Below are 18,318 nucleotides of genomic sequence, written 5' to 3' on the forward strand. Positions count from 1 at the left end.
ACAGGTGGAACCCACGTGTCACTCTCCTCTCTCTTTTCCTCCTTGCACTCCTATCGCCATCGTCGCCTCGGCACTCGCGCGGCAACTAAAATGGTGATGCCTATCATGTTACTATTGGTCGTGCTCATCGTCGCCTCCACGACCGACACTACCATGCCGATGTTGGTGAACGAGGAGGTGCTAGGGCTGGTCATTGTCGGAGTATGGAACTCCTCTAGTGGGGAAGCAAGTACTCCCCCTTTAGAGATTCGATCAGGGAGTGCGTGCGTGGAAACAAGGTGATGCTCACGCCAATAGAAACGAGAGAGGCATGTGTTTTCTGGACAGATTCGGGCCACTTGGAGGCATAATACCTTACTCGTGTGTTCTTGGTGGAGCTCCTTGTTGGAAAGTTTACAAGGTGTTGGTCTACTTCTCCTCTAAGGCTAGGGAGCTCATTCCTCTTTGTATGGATGCTGTGTGATGATGGAGACATTCTAGGATCGGCTCTAACCCAGAGTCATCTCTCCCATTTTCAGTGACCTTGGTCCTCCTTTTATAGTTGCAAGGGGATATCACAGTGGCCTGTTCTCTTACAAATGGGCCCCGGTACGGGGTTAGGTGTTTCTGGTCATATTGCTTCTTGGTGGTAGACCTAATCATCAGGACATGTGCCAGCTGTCAGAAGAGAGTGTTGGACGATTTATAGGCTAGACGTGCGGCATATGGCAGTCAACAGTGCCGCCTAGCAGCCCACCCCTTTCCACATAAGGGTAATGAAGGCTTATCGTAAGGTTGGCATGTGTTGTCTTGTCGTGTGTTGTTCCGGTTGCAAGTTGGGTGGGTATAGTTACCTCGCATTAAATACTAAGCTTGACTGGGTTGATTTGTTACTGTGTTACCCCATGTACATGGGGGCAGGTGACAAACGTACCCCAAGCATCGCCCCCGGGGGCGAATGTGCCCCGAGCTCTGCCCACGGGGAGCCGCATCCCGGGGGTTGATATGCCCTGAGCAGCCGCACTCGGGGGCTAGTGTGCCCCAAGGATAGCCCACAGGGGTCGTGCTCGGGGGCAGGTGATAGGGACGCCCTGAATAGCTCGTGATGGCCATGTGGATGTAGTCCGACATGACGCTGTCAAGCCGATGTTCAATCATGTTCAAGCCGATGTTGTTTGACCCAATGGGCGTGCTGGCCATGTGTATGTAGTCCGACGTGACGCCGTGCGGATGGGAGCATGTCGAGTGTGACCTGACCACGTCACGCATGTTCCGATTCGCACTTGATAGGTTCGGGCTCTCCAACCGCCACTACTGGAAAAGTGGTCTTTGCTGGGTCGACTGTTTTCCACAATAGTCCCGGTTCTTATTAGAACCGGGACTAAAGATTGTTTTTAGTCCCGGTTATAAAAATTTTGATCTTTAGTAAAGATTATTTTTTGTCCCAGTTCATGGCCTGTCAGAGGCATATCAGGGTGCCAAGGATCTTTAGTCCCAGTTGATACTACCAACCCACTTTAGTCCCGGTTGGTGTTACCAACCGGGAGTAAAGATTATTTAGATCTTTAATCCCGGTTGATAATACCAATCGGGACTAAAAATCTATCTTTAGTCCCGGTTGGATACTCCAACCAGGAGTAAATATTTCTCTCCCATATCTAATCGGTTAAGTCCCAGACAAGACTTCCTCCTCACCGAGATATTTAGATAAGATTGCATCATCCCCTCTCCTCCTATCCCTCAGATCTCCTTCCTCCTTCTCCCCTCCCCTCTCCTCCTCTCCCCCTCCTCCCCTTCCTCCTCCTCCCCTCTCCTCCTCACATCCGGCGGTCAGCGTCGGCGGGCAGGCGGCCAGCGGGCGGAGGGGCAGCACGCGGCGGCGGGGCCACACACGGGGCAGTAGGCGGCAGCGCGCTGGTTCTCTCCGGCTTTTTTTTTTGATAATGTGTGATTGAGAGATGTATAATTTATTTTTTTAGAATTTGTGATTCATTGCATAGATCTGAGATATATAATCGATCTGTGATGTATTTGATTTGTATGTAATTTTTTAAAGATTTGTGATGTGAATGATTTGGGATGTTATTTTGATTTGGGTATATGCATGTTACTTGATTTAGGGATTTGGTGTTTGATTTGGGTATATACATGGCACTCGATTTGGGAGAAAATAAAAAGAAAATGGACCAACCGGGACTGCCCCTATCCTCTCTTTAGTCCCGATTGGTGTTACCAACCGGGACTAAAGTTCCCTCTCTAAAGATCCAACTTTACTCCCGGTTATTTCACCCGGACTAAAGATAGCGGTCTTTAGTCCCGGATTCGTAGTCCCGGTTGGAAAACCGGGATTACACGGGGTTACAAACCGGGAGTAAAGACATTTTCTCCACCAGTGTGGACGCCGGGTAGGCTTGACCACCTCACCGCGCTCCAGTCGCTCTCCATCGCCTGCAACAATCTCTAATATTTGCCCCTATGCTTGCTCTTCCTGATTTCTCTAAATAATTCATTGTGGAGACTAATGCTATTGATGTAGGTATTGGTGTTGTTCTTTCCTAAGATAAGCATCCTATAGCTTTCCTGACTAAGGCCATGGGTCCCAGAAATCGGGTATTGTCTACCTATGAAAAGGAGTGCATGGTAGTCCTCCTAATAGTGGAGCAATGGAGACCTTATTTTCAGCATCAAGAGTTTACCATATTGACTGATCATCATAGCTTGATCCATTTATCAGATAAGAGGCTTCACACACCTTAGCAGGAAATAACATTTACTAAATATTGGGTTTGAGTTACAATTTTGTTTCACAGGAAGGACACTACCAATTCAGCCGCTGATGCTTTATCAAGAAAAGATCAAGACCTGTCAAAAAAAAGAAAGGATCAAGAGGAGTCAGTAGAATTTATGGCAATTTCTACTTGCACGCTCATGTGGTTGCAAGAAGTTATGACTAGTTATGAACAAGATCTCTATTCTTCCCAACTGTTGTCTGAGTTAGCTATTGACTCCACAGTAAGACAACACTTCACTCTGCAGAATGGCCTCCTAGATACAAGGGCAGAGTGTGGGTGGGAGACAACAAACAATTATAGCGGAAGTTGATTACTGAGCTGCATAACAATCCATATATAGGACTTTCTGGCTTCCCTGTAACATATAGAAGGGTGAAGCTTTTATTTGCCTGGCTAGGAATGAAGAAACAAGTTCAAGCACAACACAAACAGTGTCAAATCTGTATCCAGGCTGAACCAGAGAGAGTGAAAATACCATGGATTATTTCAACCACTTCATGTTCCCGAAGGGGCCTGGCAGGTAATCTATATGGATTTTATTGAAGGTTTCCCACTTCTAAGAGATATAACTGCATATTAGTGGTAGTGGACAAATTTTCTAAATATGCACATTTCCTGCCTCTCGCCCATCCTTTTACTGCTTTGGGGTAGCCTCAGTATTCATGAAAAATATGTACAAATTACATGGTATGCCTAGGGTGATTATAACTGATAGGATTCACTAGTCAACCATGGGAGTATTTGTTTACAAAATCACGCACTAAACTCCACATGAGTTTTGCTTATCATCCCCAATCAGATGGCCAAACTGAGAGAGTAAATCAACGCCTAGAGATTTTCTTGAGATGCTTTATCCATTCAGCACCTTCTAAGTGATCAACTTAGTTGTATTGTACTTAGCTGAATTTTGGTACAATAATTCCTACCATTCAGCTGTACACAAGACACCTTTTGAAATTAAATATGGATATGCTCCCGCTCATCATTTTGGTATTGCTATGGAAGATTGTTTAGTGCATGAGCTGGAAGTATAGTTGATAGCAGACATTTGATGTACCTAGTGATCCAATAGCACCTACACAAAGCCCGGCAATAGACGAAAAATTATGCTGACAAAAAGAGGAGTTTCATGGAGTTCCTAGTAATTGGGTATATTTGAAGTTACAACCTTATGTGCTCATTTATAGTTCATCATGCTAATTAACCACAAGCTGACTTTTCGATACTATGGTCCTTTCCAAATCATAGAGCGGGTGGGTTATGTGGCTTAAAGTTGTAATTTCTTCAGACTGCCGCATTCATCTTGTGATATGTCTCTCAATTGAAGGCCGCCACGAGCTTTGTCCCTACTATCCAGCAGCAATTGCCGACTTCTTGTGATCCATTGCAAGTCTGTGTTGCTATAAGAAAGATAATTGTGTGATTGTTCAATTGCTAATCCAATGGTTAGGTGCACCGGCTGCTGGCGTCACTTGGAAGGACATGGTGGACTTGCACGTGCGTTTCCCACGTGCATTGGCTTGAGGTTAAGCCAATTTTCAAGGAAGGGAGGATGTTGGGGAGGCTATGGTGACGATGACTACAACATGTGCTCCCTCGAAGATGAAGTCAAATAAGGTGTTGGCAATCAAGATGACGAGGAACAGAGCGGTACAGCAAGAAGGTGCCTTCACTGAAGAGAAGCAACCACACAAGAACAATCTAAATATCACGGGCCGATGTGGACTATGTAACGATTGTTCTATCTTGGGCCAGTCGTGGCGTGCCTGCGGAGGAGAGAAGGTAGGTGAAGTATAACTGTACACCGTCCACTGTTAGCAAACTGAACTAGAACCTGGCGGCATTGGTGGCGGCAACTCCGTCTTGTTGGGCGAGAGATAATTCCAAAATATATTCCAGATATTTCATGTGTTCCTGTGGTGTTCTAGTATTCTTCCTCCTGTTTTGCGAGATGCGCTAACATTCTTTAGAATATATTTATTAATATGGATATGAAATTGGGCTATGAAAGCTTCTAATCAGTCTATATGTATGGTAACAATCTGAAAGAAAATGAACATATACAAATTGTCAAAAAAAGGGATTGCTGCTTCTTGCTTTCGCTAGGTACATTATTGTACTATCTATTCTTGCAGACGAAGAAGGCAAAGGTGTTGAGATTCAGAATCAGTACATTGAATAAGACGGGCTATTTTTCTTACAGAAAATTTGAAAACCTTCATGCCATGCTTGTCATGGTTAATTAATTGTAGAGTGGTATGTAGCATAAACTATTGTTTTAATCGATGGAATTTGCTATGCATTTCATGAAGAAGTTCTAATGGGTGAACATGGAGGCTTGAAGTTCTAATTGCCTAGAAAACTTAAAATCTGAAGATATTTTAGTGTTTTTTTTCTCGGGAGCATATCCTATGCACATCGCGTGTACACACCGTGTACACGAACTAAAAATTATCACAAAAAATTCTATGAAAATTCATACATGTACTTTCAATAGTATTACATCTACGTGCAAAGTCGCATCTTCAAATTCATTCTACATAGAGAATAACAAAAAAGATAAAATTCTGACAAAATTGCAACCTTAAAACTGTCAGATTTTTTGTTTTTTTTGTTACGGCTAAAATATAATGAATTTGACGTTAAGATTTTAACCCTAGGTGTAATACAATTGAAAGTATGTGTATGATTTTTTCTAGAATTTTTTGTTGATATTTTTTAGTTGGTGTGCACGTGTGTACATGTGAGGGCCTGTGTGTATAGGATATGTTGCCTTTTTTTTCAGCATGTCTTGTTAAATTTTATCTCGTAGAGGTATTCTTTTGGTATTATAAACTCTGCATGGTATGTATAGGTATTTTCTTGAGACATTTTAAGCTTTGCATAGGCACTTTCAAAACTAGATATTAGTAACGCAAGGTACAAACGTACCAAATTAAATTATTTTTGTTAACTAAAACATCAAAAGTTTTCTGGCCACTTACAAGAAGATAATGAGAACCAAAATATTGCATACTCAAGTAACTCATCAACCGTTGGTTCAAACAGGGTCCGAGAGCAGCAACCACGTGTTTCATGAAATATATCGCGCGATGTCAGGCGCCCGACGGCATAGTCGCATAGTTGCCTCCTGCCGTAATCTGCTCACCGTTCTGATTGATCCTAGGTGCTGCATGCCCAAATGACTTATCGTCTTGGCTAAAAATACTAGCATATGCGATAAATAGACACATATGGATGCATGCACAATGGCACACTCCCTCGTCTTTCTGCTGGCCACCACCCTCCCCGTCTTCCTTGGAGATAGGTGGCAGGTGGCTAGAGAGGGATCAAGGGAAGGAGGGAGAGGAACGGATCGCGCGCGCGCGACACGTACACCACACACATCCACTCACGGCACGGTACGGCCGGCCATGGCTCCTGAGGCGGCGGCGGCGGCCTTGAAGCCGATGAAGGCAACGTCGGACGGCGTGTTCCAGGGGGAGGACCCCCTGGAAGCGGCCCTGCCTCTGGCCATCGTGCAGATTTGCATCGTCGTCGTGCTCACCCGCGTGCTCGCCTTCTTCCTCCGCCCGCTCCGGCAGCCGCGCGTCATCGCGGAGATCATCGTACGTCGGTTCTTGTGAATAATTCTGGTCGCTTTCGATCGATCGATGTGTTCGTGGAAGCTAGGTTTTGATTGGTTTCTCGTGGGGTTTGGTTTGATCTGATGGTATGGAGAGTTCAGGGCGGCATCATGCTCGGCCCGTCCGCGATCGGCCGGAACAGCGCGTTCATCAACACGGTGTTCCCCAAGCAGAGCCTCACGGTGCTCGACACCCTCGCCAACATCGGCCTCCTCTTCTTCCTCTTCCTCGTCGGCCTCGAGCTCGACCTCCGCGCCATCCGCCGCACGGGAGCTGGCGCGCTCGCCATCGCCGTCGCCGGCATCTCCCTCCCCTTCGTCCTCGGGATCGGCACCTCCGTCGTCCTCCAGAACACCGTCAACCGCGGCGTCCCCACGGGGCCCTTCCTCGTCTTCATGGGCGTCGCCCTCTCCATCACCGCGTTCCCGGTGCTGGCGCGCATCCTCGCCGAGCTCAAGCTGCTCACCACCGACCTCGGCCGCATGGCCATGTCCGCGGCGGCCGTGAACGACGTCGCCGCGTGGATACTCCTCGCGCTCGCCATCGCGTTGTCGGGCTCCGGCTCGCCTTTCGTGTCGCTCTGGGTGCTCCTCAGCGGCGTCGGCTTCGTCCTCTCGTCGTTCTTCTTCATCCGGCCGCTGCTCTCGTGGATGGCGCGGCGATCCCCCGAGGGCGAGCCCGTGAAGGAGCTATACATATGCACGACGCTCACCATCGTGCTCGCCGCCGGCTTCATCACCGACACCATCGGCATCCACGCGCTGTTCGGCGCCTTCATCGTCGGCATCATCGTGCCCAAGGAAGGGCCCTTCGCCGGCGTCCTCCTGGAGAAGGTGGAGGACCTCATCTCTGGCCTCTTCCTGCCGCTCTACTTCGTGTCGAGTGGCCTCAAGACCAACGTCCTGACCATCAAGGGCGGGGACTCGTGGGGGCTCCTCGTGCTCGTCGTCGCGACGGCGTGCATCGGCAAGATCGGCGGCACAGTGCTCGCGTCGCTCATCGTGCGTGTGCCGCTCCGTGAGGCGGTGACGCTCGGGGTGCTGATGAACACCAAGGGGCTCGTGGAGCTCATCGTGCTCAACATCGGCAAGGACCGGCACGTCCTCAACGACGAGACCTTCGCCATCCTCGTGCTCATGGCGCTCATAAACACCTTCATCACCACGCCGCTGGTGATGGCCATCTACAAGCCGGCGCGGCGCGCCCCCCCGTACAAGAACCGCGCCGTCCAGCGCCCGAACCCCGACGACGAGCTCCGCATGATGGTGTGCTTCCACAGCACGCGAAACATCCCCACCATGATCAACCTCATGGAGTCGTCGCGTGGGACGCGGCGGCGCGGCATCACCGTGTACGCCATGCACCTCGTCGAGCTCTCGGAGCGGTCGTCCGCCATCAACATGGTCCACAAGGCGCGGCGCAACGGGATGCCGTTCTGGAACCGGCGGCGCAACGGGGACGGCGACCAGCTCGTCGTCGCGTTCGAGACGTACCAGCAGCTGAGCCACGTGTCCATTCGCGCCATGACGGCCATCTCCGACCTCCACACCATCCACGAGGACGTGGTCACCAGCGCGCACCAGAAGCGCGCCGCGCTCATCGTGCTCCCCTTCCACAAGCTCCACCAGATGGACGGCCACATGGAGTCCCTCGGCGACGAGTACCAGCACATCAACCAGCGGGTGCTCCACCACGCGACGTGCTCCATCGGCATCCTCGTCGACCGCGGCCTCGGCGGCGCCGCGCAGGTCGCCGCCAGCGACGTGTCCTACAACATCGTCGTCCTCTTCTTCGGCGGCCGGGACGACCGCGAGGCCCTCTCCTACGCCACGCGCATGGTCGAGCACCCGGGCATCGCGCTCCACGTGATACGCTTCGTCCCAGAGTCCGGCGGCGGCGGCGCGAACGACAAAGCCGCGGCGGACGATGCGTTCCTCGCAGAGTTCCGCGGCAAAGTCGCCGGCGGGAACGACTCCATCCGGTACGAGGAGAGGACGTCCAGAGGGAAGGCGGACGTGGTGGAGGCGATCAAGGCGATGGGTCCGACCAACCTGTTCCTCGTTGGACAGGGGTCGCCGTGCGCGCCGCTGATGGAACCGAGCGCTGAGTGCCCGGAGCTCGGGCCGGTGGGGAGCTACCTGGCGATGCCGGACTTCTCGACGGTGGCGTCGGTGCTGGTGATGAAGCAGTACGACCCGACGGCGGAGCACTACGAACTCGTCGAGGAGGTCGCGGACACCGCCGTGGACATCGACACACCGGGGCCTCGTAGAGGGTGATGCCCTTAGTCGTAAGTCGTAATTAACAGGCATATACTTCTACTAATACAAATTGTGTAATATGATAGTGCAATTTAATTGTAGACGTATTTTCATCCCTCAGGAGGATGGACCTTGATCCTCCAATGTGTTTTTACATCTGTTGTACACTTGTAAAATACAATAGTTCTGGAATTTTATGAAAGCACTTGACACAATATAGTGTATATATATTGCTTTCTACCACTTCAAAGAAATTAAGTTTGAACTCCACTGACAAGACGAGCAAATAAAACCTGCTCAAATTTGCCTTAAATTCTGTAGGTAAATAATAGCCATTGTTACCAAATTAACATTTTCTTATTTTCTTCCCAACATCAACTTGGAATTTGTTTCCTTTCGCTTAGGGTTCTCAATAACGTTTAGGCTCAGACCCCGGGGGGGGGGGGGGGGGGGGGGGGGCACCGGCATACCCAGAGTTTTCGGGGAAAAAAATAGCGGTATTAGCCTGAAAGCTTGAATGTTTGATAGTTACCTGTAGTAAACCAAAGCCCAGAAAGCTCAGCCCAGGTGCACATACACCCATCTTTACGTATTTTCGTGTGGTTGGTGTGGCAATACGCATACGGTAAGGTTTTCGAGCGCTATAGCCATCTTCGTCATCTCTGTTGGCGGCGCGGGGCACACGTTGGCGGTGTTGCGGTGGCTGTGGCAGAGTCCAAAGCAGCTAAGACTCTGTTGCGGTGCCTCCTGAGCCTCACCCTGAAGCTTTGCACGCGTGCGGTGGAGACTGGCCAAATCAGTTAATGATCTTCCCCTTTTTACATCCTCTAAATCTCTGATCCTCTCTCTATAGATGATTACATTTGATTGAGAACTAGACCGTGAATTCAATGAGTTCAAAGGCTAAAATCCTTGATGATTGACTTTTGATTTAGAACTGGAATGTGAAGTCAACAAGTTCAAAGATTGAAGGCATGTTTTAGTAATTTGTACAACAAGATCAAATTCAAACTGTCAAATATGAAGAGGAACATGGGCATTCTTTCTTTATTTAGCAAGCCACCCAAAAAAATTCTGATTCTACATCACCTAGGCCATGTCTAGAGCTTTACATTTCTTAGAGCAGGTACAATAGGTGTCCAATTGCTGGCGATAGCGATTCCACGTAGATTTGATGATGCGTTGGAGGAGAGAGAGCACGTTAGTGGGCAAGGCGGAAAGCGCGCTCCAAGAAATTGTGGGCCCAGCAGGTAGCATACACGAATTGCGAGATGAGTCGGTTGATGCAGCGTCGCGGGTTTGCAACCATGAGTCCACGATTCACCCGCCGGTCGCCGGGGAGCTCCTCTAATTGTGATTGATGTTGTCGAGCTGGGGTCGCCGTCATCAACTGTGTGGAGCTGGGTTGCTGATGGTTCACCGCGGTTGGTGACGCTTGTGCCTACCGCGTTCGAGGTTGGTTCCTCACTTAGATCTGGTAAGCACCTCTTGAATCCAACTAGTATCTAGCAGTGGTATGCACGGGCTCATGCCATGGCGATGGAAGCGAGGTTTGAGAGGGCATGACCATGGTCCACGGCCAGCAATGGTGAAAGGCCTTCTCGCCGACGCTACCAGCCGAGATCGGCTTGTTCTCATGTTGAACGGCAGCTCCTTCCAGCGGCAACGATGCGTGATTTTATTTATCACACAACTCATTCGTGGTCTTGCTTGCTTCGATTTGATTTTTTAGACATTAAGTTTTGATCTTTTGATCTTAGATCGATCTGATTTCTTGTGTTGTCTTGGACAGGCTGGTGGAGAAGAAGAATAAAGAGAAAGATATGTGGGCCCATGTGGAATAAAATAAATGTGTGATACGTCAGATTATAGCCCACTTATTGCATCATCTGCTTGTTGAGTTTGATAAAAATGACGTGGAATAAATTGGAGTAAGCAATGGACTATACTATTAAACTTGCTCTTATGGAGTTATAGTGATGCCAATCTTCATACTCCGGCTTAGAATGCACCACCGGTCTGACCCTAAAAATATAAGGGTTAATTGGATCACTGCCATTATAAATTCTACAGTTTAGAAATATGCCATTATAATTTGTATATTTGTAACAATGCCATTACAATTTGATAACTTTTGAAGATATGCCATCACTTACCCTTTTGGTGCAGTTATAAAAAAAATTGGACTAAATTGCCCCTTTCTTCTACCTTTCCCCTCCACTCTCCCCTTTCTCCCATTTCCGGTGAACTCCGGCCACGACGGTCACACCTCTGTCTCTGTCCCCATGCCGGCCTCATTCCTCTTTGCTCTCACCGCCGCTGCAAGCTTCCTCAATGCTGCCTGCCCTAGGTCGTTGCCCAGCCGTGGTCGCTGCCGAACTTCATCACCGGTAATCGCCAAGTGCAGATTGGAAGCTGCAGGTGCGAGGAAGCCACCGACAAGATACACACTCGAGCTCTGGTCATCCTCCACTTGAGCCGCCGCGCTCGGAGAAACTGCCGCGCGGGGAAACCATCGATTGGATCTACACCCACAGCCGCCGTCGCTGGAGCCGCGCCTCCACGCGTTGCCTCCACCGGATTTGGAGGAGAGAGAGCACGCTCCCTCCCAGCCACGGATTTGGAAGCTGCTCGACTTCGCCGTTGGAAGCACCGCCGCACTCGAGCTCTGGTCGGCCTCTCTGAACACCTCATGAATGTCACGACGCGGGAGGAGACCTTGCTATCTGCTTGGCTTCGGCTTTGGCCCCTTGCCGGCAACATTGAGCGATGAGCTACTGCAGCTTCAGCTACTGGCATGTTCTTCTTGCTTGGGAAAGGAGCAGGGTTAGACGTAGAACAAAGCCCTCTGCAACTTATTGATTTGCTCACCAGGATCGAAGGAGAGAGAGTGGGTATTTTTGTCTAATACATGAAAAAAACGTATGCTAATTGCACCATTATAATTACAAACAAAAGGTAGTGGCATCGTTACAAATACATAAATTATAATGGGTATATTTTAAAACCCAAAAATTTACAGTGGCATAGATCTAATTAACCCAAAATACAAACTACTTGTACTATACTTTGTTGGTTGATTTTATCGGCTGATGCCGGTTAGTTAGGATAAGATTAAATTCCATTGGTTTCCTATCCTAACAAGAAAGAAATAAAATAGTAAGAGATAATTTGTTTTTGTGTGATCGGTAAAAACGAAATTGTTTTCTAAGGTTGCGCTCACAGACCAACACAAGTCTTATCTACACACTTTGTCCTCACTCGTGCACACTCGGGAAGAATTTCTCGATCAGTCACCCATCCCGCTTAACCTTAAAGTTCTTTAGAGATCGGCTTCTGGAAAAGAAGTTGCAACTTGTTGCTATAAGTATTCTATTAATCTTATTAAGCCCTGAGCCGGGATGTCACACTCTTAGTGTTAGGGGAGAAACTTTTTGAGCATGACAATACAAAACTGTATCTGGCAAACGTTGAGATGAACTTTAGAAGTTTGTCAAGACAAATGCTAAGTACAATTTTAGTGGCTATGCACATTTGCCGCCATAATTTAAAAAGTTAGCACAAGAAATAAATTACATGGCGTGCAAACTTAGTAGGATGGACATCACACATTTCATATGCACCAGTTGTCCATTTCATATGACTACGGTCATTTTTCAGAGTTGTAATAATAAGACAAAGTGGACCATATTTATACTTGGTTCATCATTCTACAAATCAATAAGAAACGTAGTAGACTAAGAGGCAAACTGAGTAAGATCTTGTAAATCTTGTCATTTGATGGCAAAGATGAAGCTTTACTAAGGGGAGTATTGCAACTTCCAAATATAATAATAATAAAGCTCATATTCCTCGCAAGGGGAAATAAAATTGCCTCTATGTCTTATGCATACTACTTTTGAATTTTTCTTGTGTAAGTTCCTTGCAAGAAATAGGGACATGCTTAATGTCCTGGTTTGAGAAAGTAGTTAAATAAGAAGATTAATGGCATTATTTTGGGTTGAATCATTATGAAACGTTGTCAAAATTATGGCCTTATTATTCGGCAACATTTCTAGGGGAGAATATGTCACGCCCAGAAATTCATGAACCATAATTTCTAAGCTGAATGTGCATCAAACCCCTGTCCAGGACCAACCAGGGTACACAAACGACAATTGTTGACATACAGATCCACGTCTTATAAAAATATAAAAGATTACAAATGCAGCAGAAAAAGTAAAAGCGAGCTAAGCCTGAAGACTAAACTCCTGCAGCGAGGCGACTCCATTCCACAGGCAATCCTTGACGGCAGCGACGAAACCAACCTCTTCGAGACATCTCCAACTGAGAAGAACTTCAACTCTGGTGTGGGGGAAAAGAGAGCAAGACTGAGTACTACCCACTGTACTCAGCAAGTCATCCCGGAAGAGAAGGTATGATGCAGGGTATAACCAAAGGAGGCTAGAGGTTCATTTGCAAAAAGCTAGCATTTAAAAGCAGTAGTTGAAAGTAGCAACACAGTTGCAGTAATTAATCAATATTAACCAATCACTACTCAACGCTGCACCACGTTGAGTCAGGCCCAAACCACCACCTGAACTAACCAGTTCATTAGCTAACTCGGGGTGAGACTAATCACGGTGAATCTGGTCGACCGCCCATAACTGCGGGCACGGCTATTCGAATAGTTTTACTCTGATCAGAGGTGTACAACTGTACCCACAAGACACAGCCCCACGACACGTTTCCGTGCGCTGACATGCCACCACGACATACTGGAAAGAGGCCGTGACAGGACCCTTCGCATAACCCCATCTAACCGATCGCACCACACCTTAGGGTTCGCCCCCGTCCCCAACAGGCAACGGGCAGCCCCCCTTTCGTGCCGCGGTGAATCCGGAAGCCGATCAACCGGGACACCCCGGTCGACCCAACTCCATCACGCGCACCCTCGCCTGGGTACGTCGGCTAGAGGAAAGCTACACTACAAGCCTAGCCGTTGCCCACATTGGCTTGTGGTAAATATGATAAGTTCTTCCAGGGCATCCCGCGAACCGGTCCTTAATTGCTGTGGGCACGACTAGCAAAACCATGCACCCACAACCCACCATGTAGTGTATTTTAATTAACTAACACCATTGCGGTGGCACTAAACCATAGCTTTGCCAATAATCAAAATCTATGCTTTAATGTGATCCCCCTTTGTGTACTAGTTGAACTAAGCATGGCTAAGCATTTCCTAAACCAACATCTAGTCATTTTAATACCCAAGTTATCAATGGCATAAGGTAAAAATATATATGGCTGAGTAGTAGGACCCATCCCACATGATATTGTAAAACAATGCAATATTTAATAGAAATGCGGGACATTTGTAGATTGGGTACAATATGATCAATTGTAATGCATGACTTGCCTTTCTCTCGGACTGATGAGACCACAGCAACGTCTTCGAGAAACCGCGGATCGACGAAACGGCCGAAATCTACGTGAAAAACAAAGCACACAAGCAAAACACACTATAAGTCTACTGAAACAGGAAACAAAACTATTTTTAATGGATTGTATATATTTTTCTTGATTTACTGAGACTTGAATGGACTTAATCGGAGCTCGGATGAATTAGTTATGATTTTTAGAAGATAAACTGTGTTTATTACTATAAAAGAAAAAGCCTTAATTATTTATTGCGCAATAACTCATCCCAGGGCTGACGTCATCAAGGTGGGGGCGGCGCTGACATGCGGGACCCACGGGTCAGTGACTCAAGGGGGAAGGGAGGTGGCGCCGGCTGGTGGGCTCCTTCGGGCAGTGTCACAAGGGGAGGGGCGAGGCGCCCGGTCGGCTCGGCTTGGCTTCAAAGCCGACCAGCCGGCCAAGCATGGCGAGCGGCGGCGGCATGCGCGGTCGCCGGCGACGGCAACCGGCGGCACGGGAGGCGGCGGCGGATGGCGGCGGCTCGGCGCTAGGAGGGAGAGGAAGGGGGAAAGAGGGGGAGGGGCGCCTCACCGGGGTTCGGCTGGCGCGGGAGGAGGCGACGACGAACGGCGACGGTGAGCGACTGGAGGGCGACGGCGAACAGCGGCCGAGCTCCAGGACACCCTAAGAGAGGAAATGAGAGGGGTTAGAGGGAGAGAGGGATTCCACGGCGAGCGAGAGCCATGGCCGACGGCGGCGGCTATGGAAGGGCTCACCGGCACGCGGCGAACGGCGGCCTCCGATGGCGGAATTCGACGGAGGAGGGGTGGACGAGGTAGCCCTCGGCCATGTGAACCCGAAGACGACAACGGCGCGGCTCGGCGGCGGCGCTAGCGGCGGCGAGCGGCGGCCGGAGGCGGTGATAGGCGGCGGCGCTAGCGGAGAGCGGCGCGGCGGCGATAGAGGGCTCGGGAGAGTGCGGCGATAAAAGGAAAAAAAGAGAGGGAGGTGCGGAGGTGCTTAAATAGGAGCGGGGGAGGTGAGTCGTGGCCGGGAGGGGGCCCTATTGCGCCGGCGAAGTGGGGAAGGTGGAGGAGGAAAGAGAGTGGGGTTGGGAATTTCAAATACCCCGCCATTTGCGGGCGTGCGGGCTTGCGGGAGGCGTGGGGAAGGTGGGCGGTGATGTGGGCGCGGCGACGTGGGTGTGGGTGTGAGTGGAGGAGGTGGGGAGCCAGCGGTGCGGGCGGTTGGAGCTCCGGCTCCAACGGCCGGAGGTAGGAGACGACCGACAGGTGGGCCCCACCTGTCGGCGCCCGAAGGAGAGAGGGAGGGAGGGAGGAGTTCGGGGAGGGGAGGAGAAGCGGGCCGGCGCGGGAAGGAATGGGCCGACGGCCCAAGAAAAGGAAAAAGGAGGAAAAAGAAAAGAGAAAAGGGAAAAAGGATTTTTCCAGGGATTTGATATTGCACTTTGCTTATTTTATTTGGTTAAAATTATTTCCAAGGCTCTGAAAATTCCACTAAAAATTTTGTTAGCATATTTTGACATGTAGAATCCAAGAAAAATTCCACATGCCGATTCCGATTATTATTTGCATTTATTAATTTAGGGATTCAACTCTAGGTTAAATTAAACAATTTCTTCGGACGATTTATTTTATGAATTTTAAAGCAAGGAGGGGAGCTTCAGGGCGTGACAAATCTACCCCCCTTAAACGGAATCTCGACCCCGAGATTCGGAAGAGCTGGCGAAGAGGTGCGGATGAGCGGCCTTCAATTCATCTTCTCTTTCCCAGGTGGCCTCTTCCTCTGAGTGGTGGCTCCACTGAACTTTGCAAAATCTGATCACCTTGTTTCTAGTCCTTCTCTCACTAGTCTCAAGGATACGGATCGGCTTCTCTACATATGTCAGATCTTCCTGGATGTCAATGTGCTCTGAGCTAGCTTGTTCCTCGGGTACCCTCAAACACTTCTTCAACTGAGATACATGAAACACATCGTGGATACCAACCATATTAGATGGGAGCTCAAGCTGGTAAGCAACTTTACCTCTGCGTTCCAAGATCCTGTTTGGTCCCACAAAGCGTGGTGCCAACTTGTCTTTAGTCTGGAAACGGTGTACTCCCCGAAGCGGAGTGACACGAAGGTACACATAGTCTCCTGCTTCGAAAGTGAGCTCTCTTCGGCGGTTGTCTGCGTAGCTTTTCTGTCGAGATTGTGCAATTCTCAGCCTCTCTCTGATGGTTCTAACTTTCTCCTCTGCCTCAATTAGCACTTCTGTCCCGAACAGTTGGTGTTCTCCAGTTTGATCCCAAAAGAGCGGAGTACGGCACTTCCGGCCATACAATGCTTCAAACGGTGCCATTTGCAAACTGGCCTGGTAACTGTTGTTGTAAGAGAATTCAGCATACGGTAGACTTTTATCCCAAGCTCTGCCAAAGTCAAGTGCACAAGCTCGCAACATATCTTCCAATATTTGATTGACTCGCTCAGTTTGACCATCAGTTTGCGGATGATAAGCCGTGCTGAAATTCAAATGAGTCCCCAATTCTTCTTGCAGTTTCTGCCAGAACTTTGAAGTGAATTGACTCCCTCGATCAGATACTATCTTCTTAGGTACCCCATGCAAACACATGATTCTTGAAAGGTAGAGCTCTGCCAACCTTTTCCCAGTATAGGTAGTGTGCACTGGAATGAAATGAGCAACTTTGGTGAGTCGATCCACGACTACCCAGATTGAATCGTGCCCTGATGACGTCCTGGGCAGACCGGTGATGAAATCCATTCCAATCTCTTCCCATTTCCATTCCGGGATCTGAAGAGGTTGTAACAATCCTGCGGGCCTTTGATGTTCTGCCTTTACCCTCTGGCAAACATCGCAGAGTGCGACGAATTCAGCTATTTCTCTTCTCATGCTAGCCTACTAGAATTTTTCTTTGAGATCCTGATACATCTTGGTACTGCCGGGATGAATTGAATACTGAGTTTGATGAGCCTCTGTGAGCATCAGGTCTTTTAGCTCTTTGTCATCAGGTACGCACAATCTTTCTCCCAACCAGATTGTGCCATGCTCATCCTCATGAAAATCTCGGGCTTTTCCAACCCTCATATTCTTTTTCAGCTCAGCTATTTCAGGATCATTTACCTGAGCTGCTCTGACTTGATCCACGAGCGTAGGGCGTGCCTCTAGAGTAGCTACAAACCTGTGTTCCACGATGCCCAAATTTAGGTGCTCAAGATCTTGCTGCAATTTTTCACACATGCCTTCAGTACATACTGCATTGCAATAGCTCTTTCTGCTCAGAGCGTCTGCCACCACATTTGCTTTGCCTGGATGATAATGTATCCCCATGTCATAATCTTTTATCAACTCCAGCCATCTTCGCTGTCGGAGGTTCAGATCGGGCTGAGTGAAGATGTACTTCAGACTCTTGTGGTCAGTGTAGACTTCACAGCGGTTGCCAATGAGATAGTGCTGCTAGATTTTCAGAGCGTGAACCACTGCTGCCAACTCAAGGTCATGAGTGGGATAATTGGTCTCGTGTGGACGCAACTGCCACGAAGCATATGCGACCACTCTGCCTTCCTGCATCAAAACACATCCTAGCCCTTGGCGAGATGCATCACAGTAGACCTGGAAGTCTTTCGTCTTGTCTGGCAGAATCAAAACTGGTGCAGAGACTAACTTCTTCTTAAGTTCTTCAAAACTTTGGTTGCACTCAGCTGACCACTTGAATTTTTCATCTTTCTTAAGCAACTGTGTCATGGGCCTGGCAATCTTGGAGAAATTTTCAATGAACCGACGATAATAACCCGCAAGTCCAAGAAAACTCCGGATCTGAGAAACTGTCTTAGGTGGGGTCCACTTGGTAACTGACTCCACATTCGATGGATCCACTGCCACACCTTGAGCAGTAATGACGTGACCAAGAAACTTGACTTCCGACAACCAGAAGTCACACTTTCTAAACTTGGCATATAACTGGTGCTCCTTCAATTTCTCAAGTACCAGACGAAGATGTTGCTCATGTTGTTCTTCAGACTTTGAATAGATAAGTATGTCGTCAATGAACACCACGACAAACTTGTCAAGAAACTCCATAAACACTTTGTTCATCAAGTTCATGAAGAAGGCCGGTGCATTGGTGAGTCCGAATGACATAACCGTGCACTAAACAACCCATACCGAGTGGTGAAGGCTGTCTTAGGAATATCCTCTTCCCGAATTCTCAACTGGTGATAGCCTGATCGCAGATCTATCTT

General features: G+C 48.7%; 1 protein-coding gene across 1 annotated transcript; it reads left to right on the forward strand.

Moving 5' to 3' along the window:
• Positions 1–6,048: 6,048 nt before the first annotated feature.
• On the forward strand, positions 6,049–8,893 carry LOC127774585 (cation/H(+) antiporter 19-like). Its single transcript, XM_052300852.1, has 2 exons — positions 6,049–6,379; positions 6,499–8,893. The coding sequence occupies exons 1-2, from the start codon at positions 6,185–6,187 to the stop codon at positions 8,674–8,676; spliced, it is 2,373 nt and encodes a 790-aa protein (XP_052156812.1). The 5' UTR covers positions 6,049–6,184; the 3' UTR covers positions 8,677–8,893.
• The last annotated feature ends 9,425 nt before the right edge of the window (positions 8,894–18,318 follow it).

The sequence above is a fragment of the Oryza glaberrima genome, chromosome 5 (genome assembly GCF_000147395.1).
Source record: "Oryza glaberrima chromosome 5, OglaRS2, whole genome shotgun sequence".
Classification (NCBI taxonomy): Eukaryota; Viridiplantae; Streptophyta; class Magnoliopsida; order Poales; family Poaceae; genus Oryza; species Oryza glaberrima.

Coding starts and splice junctions, on each gene's coding strand:
- LOC127774585 (XM_052300852.1), top strand. CDS start 6,185: ATGGCTCCTGAGGCGGCGGCGGCGGCCTTGAAGCCGATGAAGGCAACG. Junction 6,380..6,498: donor GCGTCATCGCGGAGATCATC/GTACGTCGGTTC, acceptor TGGAGAGTTCAG/GGCGGCATCATGCTCGGCCC.